The sequence below is a fragment of the Cariama cristata genome, unplaced genomic scaffold, assembly GCF_000690535.1.
Source record: "Cariama cristata isolate BGI_N322 unplaced genomic scaffold, ASM69053v1 scaffold10875, whole genome shotgun sequence".
Classification (NCBI taxonomy): domain Eukaryota; kingdom Metazoa; phylum Chordata; class Aves; order Cariamiformes; family Cariamidae; genus Cariama; species Cariama cristata.
Window position 1 is genome coordinate 46,403 of NW_009615793.1, and position 14,338 is coordinate 60,740.

General features: G+C 36.4%; 1 protein-coding gene across 1 annotated transcript in view; it reads right to left on the reverse strand.

The window, feature by feature from the left end:
- LOC104161494 (metastasis-associated protein MTA3-like) overlaps positions 1 to 14,338 on the reverse strand; it is a gene marked incomplete at its 5' end in the record, with an annotated part of 81,400 nt that overhangs the window by 23,545 nt on the left and 43,517 nt on the right. Inside the window, 2 exons of the mRNA XM_009699956.1 lie at positions 1,566 to 1,597; positions 13,377 to 13,523. Of these exons, the coding sequence (XP_009698258.1) occupies positions 1,566 to 1,597; positions 13,377 to 13,523 (179 nt within the window). The remainder of the gene's footprint in view (positions 1 to 1,565; positions 1,598 to 13,376; positions 13,524 to 14,338) is intronic.

Genomic DNA, 14,338 nt, shown 5'->3' on the forward strand with positions numbered 1-14,338 from the left:
AAGCAGAATACTTATTTTTACTTCTACTTTTATTGAAGTGCAATGGACAATTACTGCACACTGACTGCAGACCATTAGTCTGGGCAATCCGAGTTGTCAGCAGAGAGGTCTGGAGAGGCTCACAACAGGAACCTCAAGAACTCAAGTTATTTAAAAACCTTTCTCTTATCTCTTTAAAGTTTGGTCATGTTTTGGTTTGAGGAGAAATTTATATAGGTAAAACCCCCATTTCTTCAAGTCAGTTTTTAGAGCTGTTTTGATACATCAATGCAGAAAAGAGAGTGACAAAATGTATTATCTTCAGAGTAAAATTAACAGGGAACAAAAATAAAGGGAAATTAAGAGTGGAGTTTTCAGCAACTTCAGCATTAACCTCTACCTCTTTTCCTGACACGAATGCAGAATTGGAAAAACACTGAAAATTTTTCAGTCCCTTCCAAAATTTTATAGCAGAGGAACACACTTGAATAACTAAGCATTTTATTTTGAAATTGGTCTATTTAAAGCAAATTAATGACAAAGAAGGATTACATCACATCCAGTAGAAAACAGAAACATCACTTTTTCCGGACATATCTCTCCTATTTTGAAATTTTCTCATCTGTAGTCCTTACCTATTTATTATCCATTTGCACTGGATTATTAATGACTATTGATGATAAAGGCAATGAACTATATTTACCCTTTGTCCTCTGTTGAATCCAGTATCTGTGTGGGAATTTACATGTCCCACAAATGCTGTACAAACAGAAGAGGTAATAAACTTGAAGAGACACCCTGAAAACTGTAGGAATGAAACCCAACAAGCTCACATCACGCTTTGTTGGGTTTTGTTCTAAAATTTCAAAACTCACCTCAAAAACTGGTCTTTTTCCAAAAGTGGATAGCCCTCTCCCCAAATATCTACAGGATAGGCATGAATCATTCCCAGTCACAGAAAGGTTTTCTTTAGGTGAATTTTTGTTCAGTCCTTATCTAACTTTTATTAGGAGTTTGAAACAGAAAGAGACTGGTAAGATTTCTCACCCTATAAAAACCCAAGATAGATACTAAGTTCACATCATTTTTATACATAAAACTTTTCAATCTCATTTTTCAAGATGTATCTGTCCTTCTATACATTTCTCTATTTCTGGAACCCAAACTCTCAGGGTAAACCAGAAACCAGCTTCACAGGAATGTGACGCAAGAAATTACTCAGCTATTGTTTTGAACTTTAAATGTACTCTGACACATGTGATACACGCAGAATGCAAGAGATTTTGTCAACATTAATTTCACATAATCAAAAATCACTTAAACACATAACACACAGAATTGTAACTGGATTTTTCACCTATTCAAACTGACAGCACTGGTACTTCTTAAGCTATTCAACCTCCCACTTTTTTCCAAGATTTCCTGTGAAAGGCGGTGGCAGACAGACTCATTTTATCTCTATCGTGATACTGGACTCTATAAAAAAAACCATGCCAATGGCTTAGGATACTACTATATCCACTTTGTTTTTAAAGGAAAAATCACATCTATAGATAATTGATACTTATAATCTCCTCTATACTTACCATTATCGTTCTTGTTGTATGGCTGGATGATTCTGAAAAACAAAAGAACCACAGCATATTAGAGTGTTGCCTTTATCTATAGAAGCCCTATTTTCTGATGCTCACCCTGAAGGCTAAGATGCTACTGTTCAGCTACAACAATGAACATGTCAGAAATGCAGAGATTGGAAAGATTTCTCATGAAACGAGCATGAGAATCCTCACCGGTCCTCAAAATACACAGCACACTATAGCGTGCTGTTAACTGCACTCATTCTCTTTGCTTAATTATCCTCTTCTGCAAGAAAACATAAAAATGGAACTAATTCATAATTCATGTTTCAAGATGTGGGGTTTTTCACTTTGCTTTTAACATATGGCATCATTTAACATGGAGGATTAGCTCTGCAGAAAAAAACACAAATAGTATCAGCATAATTCTATTACTATTCCCATTCAAATAAGCTTTATTAAACTAGACAATCCTTTTCCTAAGAATTTTGAGATAGATCCTCAGTTTGAAATTGAAGAGGTATATTGGGAAGTGTAACATCCAGAAATCTTTATTATTCTCCCTGTATGATAAATCCAGAGTTAGTCAACTGAACTCATGGTTATAGTTACATAAAAATTGCTGAGGAATCACTACTAGGCCAACATAGTTAACATCAATTTCACCCTGCTGTTTAAATTAAATTAGGTTTGCCTCCCCCTCCCACTCTCAGATTCAAGGACAGAAATCTCACCCTCTTTGCTTCAAAACACTACACTTGTCATATTACAGCCATATTCTTTTTCAAAGCAGTATAACTTCAGTAACTAAACATCTTCCTAAACAGTTAAAAAAAACTGCAAGAAAATTCACTGCTGATCTGTAAGATGCAAGATGATGCTACTAGCAATCTCATAGACTTGCTTAAAAATTTCGGTAAGACATAGTATTGGCTACAGTACACAGAGTTCTTAAGGAAAAGACATTTAACAACACTATAAGCAGTTCTGGGCACACATTTAACAATGCTACATGCAGTTCTGGGCAAAATGTACCCAATTCTCCATGAATTGAATCAGAAGAGTCTCAATTCTACAAATGAGATAAATGTACAATAATTACAATGAGTTTGTTATTCTTGCCCTGATTTCAAATTGCGATTCTTATGGGGATCCCAACCGGCATTGCTTACACAAAGAATTCTCCAGGGGTTTTGTTATTGTTTAAAATAATATTAGAGATCAAAAGGACATGAGAAAAAACAGCTGCACATCTCTTTCTGAAAAAATGGTAATTACACTCTCAAACTGGTTTCTCCTTCATTTTGAGGAGTCATCTTAACCAGTCTGAATGTACAGTTCAAGCACTGATAGAAACAAAGACAAGCCATTTTAAACATCCCAAACTATTTAGAAACTTCAGTCTGATATTCAGCAGTAATTTCTGTATCTAGTTTACATTTACATTTATACAAGTCTTCATCCTTAATGAAATCAAATTAAAAAAAATAAGTATCAATACAGGTATCAACAGCTTCCTATTGATAAAGGTTCTGTAATGTGAAAACCTCCCTAAAGCCACAAATATTTCACTTGTGAACTCCTCTCCCAGCCCCTTTTTCCTCTCTTTTTACACAAAAACTTACATATGTAAAAATACATTTAGGCCAGCAGTCCTCCAGGCAAGTGACAGTATAAAAATTAAGTACTGTGACAGTCTACTGTTTCTTGATACCTGAATATATTTGGCACCGTTATAAAGCAAGAGAGGATCACAGTAGAGTGAAGTAGTCTATAATCTGTTCAATTTTTATCTTCACATTGAAGTTATTTTTGTTATTACAAGTTTGTTTAATTTTTTGACATGCCAGTGAAATAACGTTTCAGGACCTGAATGTTCCTGAGAAAACCCAGAGACTGCATTCACAGAGGTATAACCACCTGAATAACTCTTGAGACAAAGACTCATTCTGTTTATAAGCCCAACTACCCAGAAAAAACCCACCAACCTATCTCCAAGACCACAACTGCATTTCCTGAGGAATCCTCAACTTAAGCAGAATTATCAGGTTAAACAAAAAGGATAGGGCTTCTTCTCTCTTGAAGTATAGAGAAGATACATTACACCGCACTTCCAGTCACCCCCCAAAAGATCAAAGCTAACAAACAAATATCTGTACTTTTTATACTTGGATACTACAGTAATAAAATCTTCACTCTTACTCAGAGGTGCTATGCTTTTGGCATAGCTTTATATGCCAAATCTATAAAAACTATGCTTAGCCACGATTGTCCCAAAATACTCAGCCACCCTCTCAGTGCCACAGACAACTGAGTGAAAGAGAGAGTATCTCCCTAAAGGGAACTGAGGGAGAGCTGAATGTCCCTGGAGGCAGTTAAACAGTATATTTTTCCAGAATACTTTACAGACATGTTTAATGCAAAGCGAACAGCTGTTAACTCCAGGGTATTACTATATTGATAACCTATTAATAAAACCAAGCAAAGAAGTGAAGAAAGATCTGTTATATTTGTAGAGTAATATCTCTGTGTTATATCGTTCATTAAAAACATTCTCCATTTTTTGCATATTTTTTTCTTAGCTTATATTGCTGTAGATACTGAAATATCATCTAAGTTGCCAAACATCTTTTAGAAAGATCTGAGTACATCCATAAATAAAAAGCTAGAGAAGGAAGTGTTTAGTAAGCAGACATAGTCAAAAGATTCTGGGATCTAGCAGACTACTAACCAGGATGTAATTGTCATACAATTTAAACTCTTACATACTCTAATAGCCAAATATGCAGATTTTAGAACTCAGGAGACACTGATACCTTCCAGAAAATAATTACCCCTTGATCTGGCAGGATTCTGACCAATGTTTATGCAGGAACACACACCAGCCAATTCTGTGGAAAACTTTGCTTTTAATTAAGGCAACTAAGGAAGAAAGCCCTTGCTTCCTATTAAAAAGGCAGTCATGCAGCATTCAAAATGGTGTGTTTTACAAAAGATCTGCACACAAATGCAACGTCCAATGCAGGTTGATGCAACAGAGTTCATTTAAAAACCATAAACATCTTGGTGTTAAACTGAACAGAAAACGAAACTTTGGATTTTCAGCTTTATCTGCCAAGTTTTAGAATGCCTTAGGGAACTTAAATAATCATGCTCGCATCTCATGAAACCAGCAGCAGTGATCTGCACAAATGCAACGTCCAATGCGGCTGATGCAACAGAGTTCATTTAAAAACCATAAACGTCTTGGTGTTAAACTGAACAGAAAACGAAACTTTGGATTTTCAGCTTTATCTGCCAAGTTTTAGAATGCCTTAGGGAACTTAAATAATCATGCTCGCATCTCATGAAACCAGCAGCAGTGGGCACTTGGTTTATAAATGAGTTCTTACGGCAAATGATTTTGTGCAAGGCAATAATTTGTACTTGCACTTCTTCAGTAGAAAGGAAAACTCCCGGAGAGAGAATGATTCTCCCCTTATGGCCAATGAAGTGCTAGTGAAGTAGATTACCTCCCTTTAAACAGAAATGGTCAGACTACATCACTAACAAGGGGTTTTGTTGATGTGATGCGAGTAAATTACAGTAAATGCAACTTCAGTACTGACAAGATGTTTAGAAGTTTTTTATTGTGGAGAAATTGATGCACCAATGGCAGAAACCGCCTAACACACTCGTATGCTCTTTCTACAATGTATTTATTTGAACTTAAGTAGAAATGAGTAAGCTGTAAAAAGAAATTTCTTCACATTAGAAGTTGCTTTTCCAACCATATTGACCAATCAAGTGTTTCTCCCTGTTTATGGGCACTAGGAGACTATAAAATTTCCCACTGTAAAACCATTTAAGGCTAAATCAGAAAAACATGCACTGCTAAGGGATGTTGCCAGCTACAGAATTATTTCAAGTTTACTTATTATTCCCCAGCAACTCCCCCCCCGCCGCCCCTCTTAAGCGTTATTCAAGCCAGGACTGAAATCACATCTTTAATAATACTCCAGTCCTTTTCCAGCTGTTCATGTGTGATGTTTATATGTACTATTCTTTGGTTCTGCCGATAGGAAACTTAGTTATCTGATATTCATCTTTCTCTTTTGTATTAATGGGATCATCAGCAATACTAGTGGGTGAAAGGTGCCCTTTTTCTAAACCTTCCAGAATAAATATCCTTGAAGATAATATCATTTGGACATGTGGAAAATAAAGGCAGACATGCAATAGCGGAGGTGTTTAATCCTAGTAACAGTCTCAGCTTATGATGGTACATAAGACTATAAAGAACTTTTTCACCCCAGATGGACCACTTTATGAAATAAGCTGAGAAATGAAGACTGTTTCATTATCTCTTCTCCACTTGAGTTATGAAGATTTTAAGTAACCAAAAGTAATTGTTTTTCTCCTACCAGTTTGTAGCAATGGAACAAGTGACACTAAGTGTTACTTCAGAAGTATTATTAAAAATAATAATAATAATACATATATATGTATCCTATAATCATACTAAGAATGAGTTTGACTTAATTTGAGGAAGACTTTTAGTCTCCCAAGACAGAAATTTGAAAAACTGGAGAAACAATATACAGACGAGAAAAGCAAAAAGCAGGAAAACGTACAAAATTATCACAAAGCATTTTCCCCAAGTGCAGGATCTTTCCAGTTACACTGCCTAAGCACTTTCTGAAGGTGCGTTCCCTATTGCATTATGTATGAAAATCATTAAGAACTATTGCTCTGCAATCACAGCTTACAAAAAATAAACCTACTTGACAGTAATCAGACACAGAAGCACTTTAAGTATGAACTCCAGATCTCGAATCCAGAACATGTAATTCATGAGGTAATACACTGCTAATCCTGTTATCCAACAGACAGGATTCTCTTTCTGCAACTTTAATTCTTTAAAATAATACTAGGGGAAAGTTGTGATTCCTGGAATTAGGTTCTGGTTATCTGCATTGTCGTTTAAATGCTAACTTAATTATAGTGATGTTCTTATTGTTTGCTGTTTTAAGAGCTGATTTATTCTGCCAATTAGAAAAGCCAGTGTTACTGCAATTTCATGCCTACACATTACCTGTATGTAAAAAAAGAAACACTGATTCAGCAGCAGAAATGGGGCAGTTCACAATGAAGTGCCCTTTCCTCCATCTGTGATCCCACACAGCTTGCTCTTTCCAACCCCTGCTGTTATCAGAAGCACATGTCACAGTGGTGAATACAGAGATACAATGCTGTAATCTTTCCATAAGCATTCATTTCCTTAGTACAACAAAATGTAAGTGACATACTACACACTCAAGGTGGTGCATCAAAGCATGAGTACAATTCTAGTTTTGTGCTTTTTGTGAATCAAATGTAGGCAAAGAAGCCTCACAAATCCAAAGAGACATTTTTGAAAAAAAGGAAATAAAAGTTAAAAAAAAAAATCCCCTGTTCAATTTCTAGTGTACGTGCACCCTTGTAAATAACCCACACTGCACAAGGTACAGTAAGCCTGAGAACTACAGTTGAATGGAAATTGTGTTTTGATTTGGCAAAATAAAAGCAGTAGCTGTCTATCTTTTTAAAAACCCCAACATAGTGCTATGCTAAGCTAATGCTTAGGAACAATTCTTTCTCAGAGGAAATTCAAGGAAACATGGGTTTGCAGAAATGGTTTTGCTCCTCCCAAGTCCTCCTGTGACCAAATTCATCATAGAGAAGTCACACTGCTTACCTTCACCCACTGAAAGAAACCACTCTGCAGTTTGAGCAGTCTTCGGACACAGAATGGAAGACTGTTCTTTTATTTGTAATCAAAGAACCTCGAATACTCGGGAGATAATTGTAATGTGAATTCAACTTAGGCAAATGATGACCACACATTTATCATTGCAAGACAATAAATCATTTTCTCAACTTCAAGAAATTCTGAGAGGGGAAAAAAAAAAAAAAGGTATATTTCTCTTCTATTTTTTGGACAAAAATATTTTCCTCCTAGTTGATTATTTTTCAGGCTAAGTCACAACGTCATTTGCATCACTGGGGTTGGAGGAATGAAGACCAAAGTGGGGAGGGGGGAATCATGAACTCATTGTAAATGAACCTAAGGAAAAGCATTCTTTTATAATGCAAACATTTAAACAGAAAAAAAAAATAAATGGCTTGAGACATACAAACATGAGATGTAGTAGCTTAGTTCTACAGATGATTGATATAATCATGTGTACCTCTGCAAAAACAAGTAATATACTGACCACAGAAACGCAAGCTTTAGAGCATTTTAGTCTTCTACTAAATACTTAAAATGACTGCTTCCAACTGGACAGTGAAAATAGACAGAAATTGGCTACTCTTGTGCAAGTTGCAAAAATCAAAGGTAAAAAGGTTGTTAGGTTAATCTCTTGAGGGTCAGAGATGGCTTTAATGACTGTATAGAAAGGCATGACAAGGCTTTTACCATAAAGCATTTCATATCATGACATAAATAAATGCTCAAGTAATATATGCTGGGAAATAACCAAGAGTCATAAACACCCTTTCCGTAGCCCTCTGCTTCTCCAGTAAATGACAGTAATACAACATCAATTTTTCCAGAGAGATCTACTTTCCATGCTCACATTTCCATTGGTATCAGTGCACACATTTCAGTAACAGACCTGTAGCCAAGTATTTCAAAACATTTGCTGGCTACACCAAGGACCAAAGCTAGAATGCACATGCCCAAAGTAAATTTCAGAAGAAAAACTGACTGTGAAACAATATATAACTTTTGTTTCTCACTTTTGTGAAGAGTGGGTATGCACAATTCAACATTGATCATACTTTGTGTTTCAGTATGGAAAAAACGGCAGAAGTGGATTCACATAGTAGCTTGGTTATCACATGTCATTTCTTCTCTTTCTGTTGGAAATTATTGGTATGTAAAATGAGGGTTATAACAATTTAGGTAGGTTTATAATTTATTAATATGCATCGAGTGCCAGATGTTTTTTAATTGCTAGCCTGCCACCACAGTAGAACATCTCCATTTCTACCGAAAAATAGTATTGTGACAATGATCAGACAACTTTGAGAAAAAAATAACTCCCTCTGCTGAGAAATTCCATCCTACAGTGAAAACTCCTTCCCTCTAATGTACTTTCACATTGGGTTACGTCAAGTTTATTATGATGAAGCACACGTTAGAATTTGGGGCAGGAAAGGCTCCAGTCTCCCTGCTTGTCAGTTAGGCTGCTTATATTTTCATGTGTTTGTCAAAGGAGAGTCTCAAATTCCCCATGGAAAAACAGGAGTGAGATATAGGCCTTTCCTCCTTGCTTATCTCCTCAATAGCCAAAACTAAGCAGAGAGAGAAAGATTGACCAAAATAGCATCTAAGAGAGAAGGTACGGGTTTTTTGAGGTCTTTCTCTCTTTTCCAATTGCTCATGTCACTTTCTCATCTTGCTGTGCCAGAGATGTACAGGTTCCTAGGAAAACAGACCCCACAATTGCAGTCTTATTCTTAGATATAGCTGCATACTTCAGTATATTCAAGAACAGAAATTTTACTGTTGAAAGAAATCTCTTGAAGGCAGCCGGACATCTCAGCCTGAAATACAGCATTAAAGGTCTGGGCAGAGGAAGAGAAAAGGAGGATCAGGGCTGTTGATTAAAGTCCCTTCAGCTATGAACCACTGGTTCTCTTATTTCTGCCCACAAGTCATGAAAATGGTATCAACAGGCAGAGACCGATTTCTGTACCTCATTAGTGACGTTAATATCTTGGATATCCTGTGGATATTCTGGTTCTGATGCATGTAAAAGTAAGGAAATACCTGCCAGCTGACAGAGATTATACTCATGTAAAATACCTCTACCTGATCTTTGCAAATATTATAAGGAAAATTATCATTACTCACCCTGCCAAAACAATAGCCTGATGTGAAACTTGACTACTTGGATGTACTGTTGCTCACAGTTAAGTAGCTTGTGGGTGAAAGTAATTGCTCGGAATAATTTCAGACACTGTAATTTAAAGATCAGAATCAAAATATCTACAAAGCACTTTACAGTCACACCTAAATCTCCGCATTGTCAACTTCAGTCATAAACTGGATATACGTAACATTCTGCAGTGTCGTGATTTTCTGAAGATGGAATTTTCCCATTCGAAAGAGACTGTCTTCACTGCTGAGAACCACTTAAATACCCTACATTGACTTTATTTTCAGCAGCAATGGAAATACTGCATCTCAAAGTAGTTAAAAGCACCAGCATGCATATTACACAAAAGCTCCCCAAAGTACTGTGATTTTTTTCCAGAACGGAAAAAAGCTTTCTGGCGTTTTTCACTCCATCCTACAGAATGCAAGATTTGCTATTGTTTGAAAAGAAAAGGAAAAACACTTTTCTAAGACCACCCAGAAGAAGTCTTCCTCCTACAATAAAGGACACAAACAACTACAAGATATTCTATCTATCCAGTTACGATACACAATGCTTAAGCAGTGCAATTTTACTTACGTCTATGCCTTATTCATGGGTTCATACATACAACTACAACTATCTCTCAGCGACCAGGGACTGACACTCCAATCAGTTAATAGCAAGATACCAGGGCACAAGTGCCACCATTTATGAAGAGATAAATGAGTTCCCTCATCATTCTTGATATAGATTGAGCAGTAGTGGTCAGAAATGACAGACTCCCTCACTCCTATCAGTCATACCAGACTCTTGCTCGAGGTTCATCCATGGAAAAATGAAAGGGAAACTTGTGCTGCAAAGGCCAAAATCAAGACTCAAACCAAGATAAGACTTCTCTAAGAAATACTAATCATGTTCTTGTTTATTACCCTGAAAAGCATTAAACCAAATACTAATGATGTTTCTCATAATCTTCCCTGACTCCCCCATACAGGCATAAAGAAATGCCATTTCCATATTACACTGCTTTACTTCTGAATCAATTATTATTTTGTTAATAACAAATTCTGTCAAAATATGGCACTCAACTCACCTAGGCAGTAAGACTGACTTTAAGTAAGCCAATCTAAATATCTATTTGCATAAGCCTAAGTGATATTTACTTGAATGCTGTAAATTATTGTATATCTTAAACATATTTATATGGTTTCTTTACAACAAATTTCTAATACTGTTGGAAAAAAACAAACCTGAACATGTAGACATTTCACCGTCAATAACATTAAGATTATGAAAACAGCAAGAGATATGACTTAATATAAGCCTGCTGTGCTCCTTTTTGTTTGCTCATTTCACCAAAGCAGGCACTGAAAGACAGAATGTATCATCATCTCCATAGCTGGCTTTCTGGATACTGTTAATTGATACAGTGCAATAAACCCTGCAACAATCAATAGTATTTTGAAATCAAAAAAGCTTTTTTTGTGTATTTATAGTAACACAAAAACTCTGGAGGTTGGCGAAACCTTTCATTGCACAAACAGTACACCGTTGTCAGTGCAATTACACAGAAACCACCATTTCCCAGATTGATCTGGTCAGAGTTTTTCCTGTGTACTGAAGAGAAGCTGGATAAATTAGAGCCAAAAAAAAAGTATTTTATATTTACCAATAACCAGAGAAGGAGTTAAATGGTAAATATTACAGTAATTGTTTTTAAGTCAAAAGGAACAGAGGACCTCTGCTGTTAAGTATCATTACTACTGGTTTGCTGCTTTTTCTTTACACTTTATTTACACTTTTCAGGCTTTTAATTAAAGAAAGGGGCTAGGACAAGAGCCAAAATAGACATTTTAAAATACTAAAATAGCCATTTTTACACTAACAAAATATAGATTTCAGTTATTTAGGATATATGCTTTCTAGTAAGTTATGTTTTCACAGAAAATAGATAACCAGAAATAGTTATCTCTTAAAGCAATGAATTACCATTCTCAATACTAATGTTTCAAATTAGATGTTATTTTGTGCAAACTGCCTTAACAGTTACCTGACTGTTTGATAAAAAATAACCAGTGTGGCTAATGACTGGTTTTATACACTCTTTACTTTGAAGAGAACATCCATACTAAGTAGAAGAAAAATTTTAAAGACTTCCAAGCATGCCTCCTTATAGAGACATATGGAGGGACATAATCACAATAATGTTTACCTTGAACTTATTGCTACAGTCTTCTCTGCAGTAGAAATGTAACATCATTTTTATTTCCAGATGAAAGTCATTCATTGCTAAAAGCTCATACGAAGAATCCGGTCTAATGGTCAGCATTGATTCCCATTCCCATGCAGCAACTACCAGACCATCCCTGCAGAACTTGGAAATTCAGCATTTATGGCTATGCCTATTAATGTCATCATCTTTTCTTCCAAGTCACATGGTTGTCATCTTGGTCCACCAAACAACTTCTGTTATTATGCATGTTGTTTGCCTACTGTGTAATGGCTGTTTGCACACTGAGCAGAGGTCCAAGTGATCCCCTCTTCTGTGTATACTAAATAACCACTTTTTGTCAAAGTATGTAGTGATTTCTATCTAGGTGTTAATAAACGTACAGTAGGTATTTTTAGTGCAAGATACAAATAGCATTGGCAATGACAGAAAAACATGATCGTTATGGGAAGATGACAGATCAAATTTTTCTTCCTGTATTTGGAACACTATTTCTATCAGTTCATCTAAAAGGCAAGTCCTTCTCATTTCTACCTCGGTCTATTCTGTAAAGTATGAAAAAAGACAGTCACCCCTTTTGTACAGATCATGTCCCAAACAGTCTTATTTCAGAGCCTAACTTCTTTCAGATTTCTAATCCCAACAACCTTATTCAATTACAGAATAAATAAGCTAATGGCTTACAAAAGTTACATTTCACAAAAAACCAGTTCAGGAATGCATGCATTTCTTTTCAGTGCAAACAAATTATATCCTGCTGGATTCTCATCTTACATGGACACGTGGTAAAACTGCTCACAGTCCCAGTTTAAAATCTTTCTTTTTGGTAGTCATTAAAAAATCAGTAATACACAGTCACTTTTCAGAATAAAAAATTAAGACTATTCGAGAAAAGTTAGCCTTACCCACCGATTTCCATCATTTTTTTGCACAGCTTCGTATCTGCTCTCCGTTTGCACCATGCTGCGATGAAGTGGCTGGATACACCAGGCTCAAACATCACCTCTGCACTGCACAGTGTACAGGAAAAGCCTCTCCTGTACCTATGCGACACCGCTTTTCCTTCCTCCTCTGCAAGTACTATGAATGCAGGGACAGTCGCTTTCTAAGGAGCTCCTACCTTCCACCAGTCCTTATTGTCAGGACTACTTCTTGTTTTAACTGACTCTGTGACACTGGTCTTGGGATGCAAGATGCCAGAAGTTATTTTCCCTCTATTACAAATCTCACTGTTGAGAATCCAGACTAAGCCATGTTTACAATTCACATACTAGCAAAGAGATTGGCTGTAAACTAGCAGGTCCGATATATATCAAGTAATTTCACACAGAGTAATCCAAAAGGTCTTGCATATCTCTGCAAAACAGTTCTTCAAATAAAAACGCAGTGCAATAAGCCAAAATAAAACATGTTGCATCTCTGCCTTCACCAAATTTGTTTTATTCTTTTCTTATCCTTTTATATCAAGATTAGTAAAAAAAAAAATGGTCAAAGGAGTTTTTTCTAAGAGATGGCATTAATATATCCATGTTCAATGAATAAGCACCACCATTCATTGCATTAAGAACCAATGCTATAAACATGCTATCCATATCTTACATTTCTGTTAGTCTGTACCCCCTCATTTAATGTCATCTCAGGTCCAGAGAGTTTTGCAAGTCAGAGACTTAAAGAATATTTCCCTTATATTCCTTCACATACCATCAAGACCATTATGATGGCTGTAGTTTCTTTTTCCCAAAATACTTAATGAAGAGTGATTGGAGGGTGCAAGCAGTCGTTTTGAGCTTGGACTTTGAAGGCTTGGTGTTGACCTGATAACATTGGGTTTCACTGCAGGATGAATCTCTGTTTCAGACGAGAGAGAGAGAGAGAGAGAGAGAGAGAGAGAGAGAGAGAGAGAGAGAGAGAGAAGAGAGAGAGAGAGAGAGAAGGAGAGATTATATGTACTTGATTTAAAAAAAAAATAAAAATATTCAACATATTAAATTTACATTTAAATTTCCAGTGAAAGGTAAGAAAGTTTCTTCTGCATGACTGTGTTTACAGGACCTCGAATAACAAGTCTTCGTACTTACAGTTCCTCCAAGTAAGGAAAATCTGTTTCACTTTAGATTGCCCAAGTTCAATATTATGGTGTAGATGTGTAAGGATTTGAGAGGTTGAAGAGATAATACAAGTCAATCTGAAATACAGGTCCATGTTTACATTTTCCTACCCTTTTGAGGTTTGTAATGGAGCTACATGCCTACCAATATTTTAGCAAGTAAATAAAAGTATTTTACTGCAGTGAAATCACCTCAATACCTCAAGCTATTCAATACTGTCAAAATACAAGCTTTAAGGGGCCTTCCCAAACACAAGTCACCAGCTGCAAGAGTCAGGGGGTCAGTCACAGCAGGGCCCTGAAGCTAAAACTACCCTAAAACTGCAGCAGGAACACAAAAATCGTTAAGAGATTGCACAGGGTTCCCAGATACTGCCAGACTCCCACACAGAGTCACTATAGGGGAGCTTCAAACACCCCAGAGTATCTAATATGGTTCACAGAGCAGGATTATTTTGGAGGAGGAGCAAGAAAGGCGGGTAAGAGGCAGTGAAACGCATCTGGCCAGCACAGTTCAGGGTGGCAGCTGCTCCGTCTCCCAAAAGCTGATAGAGCT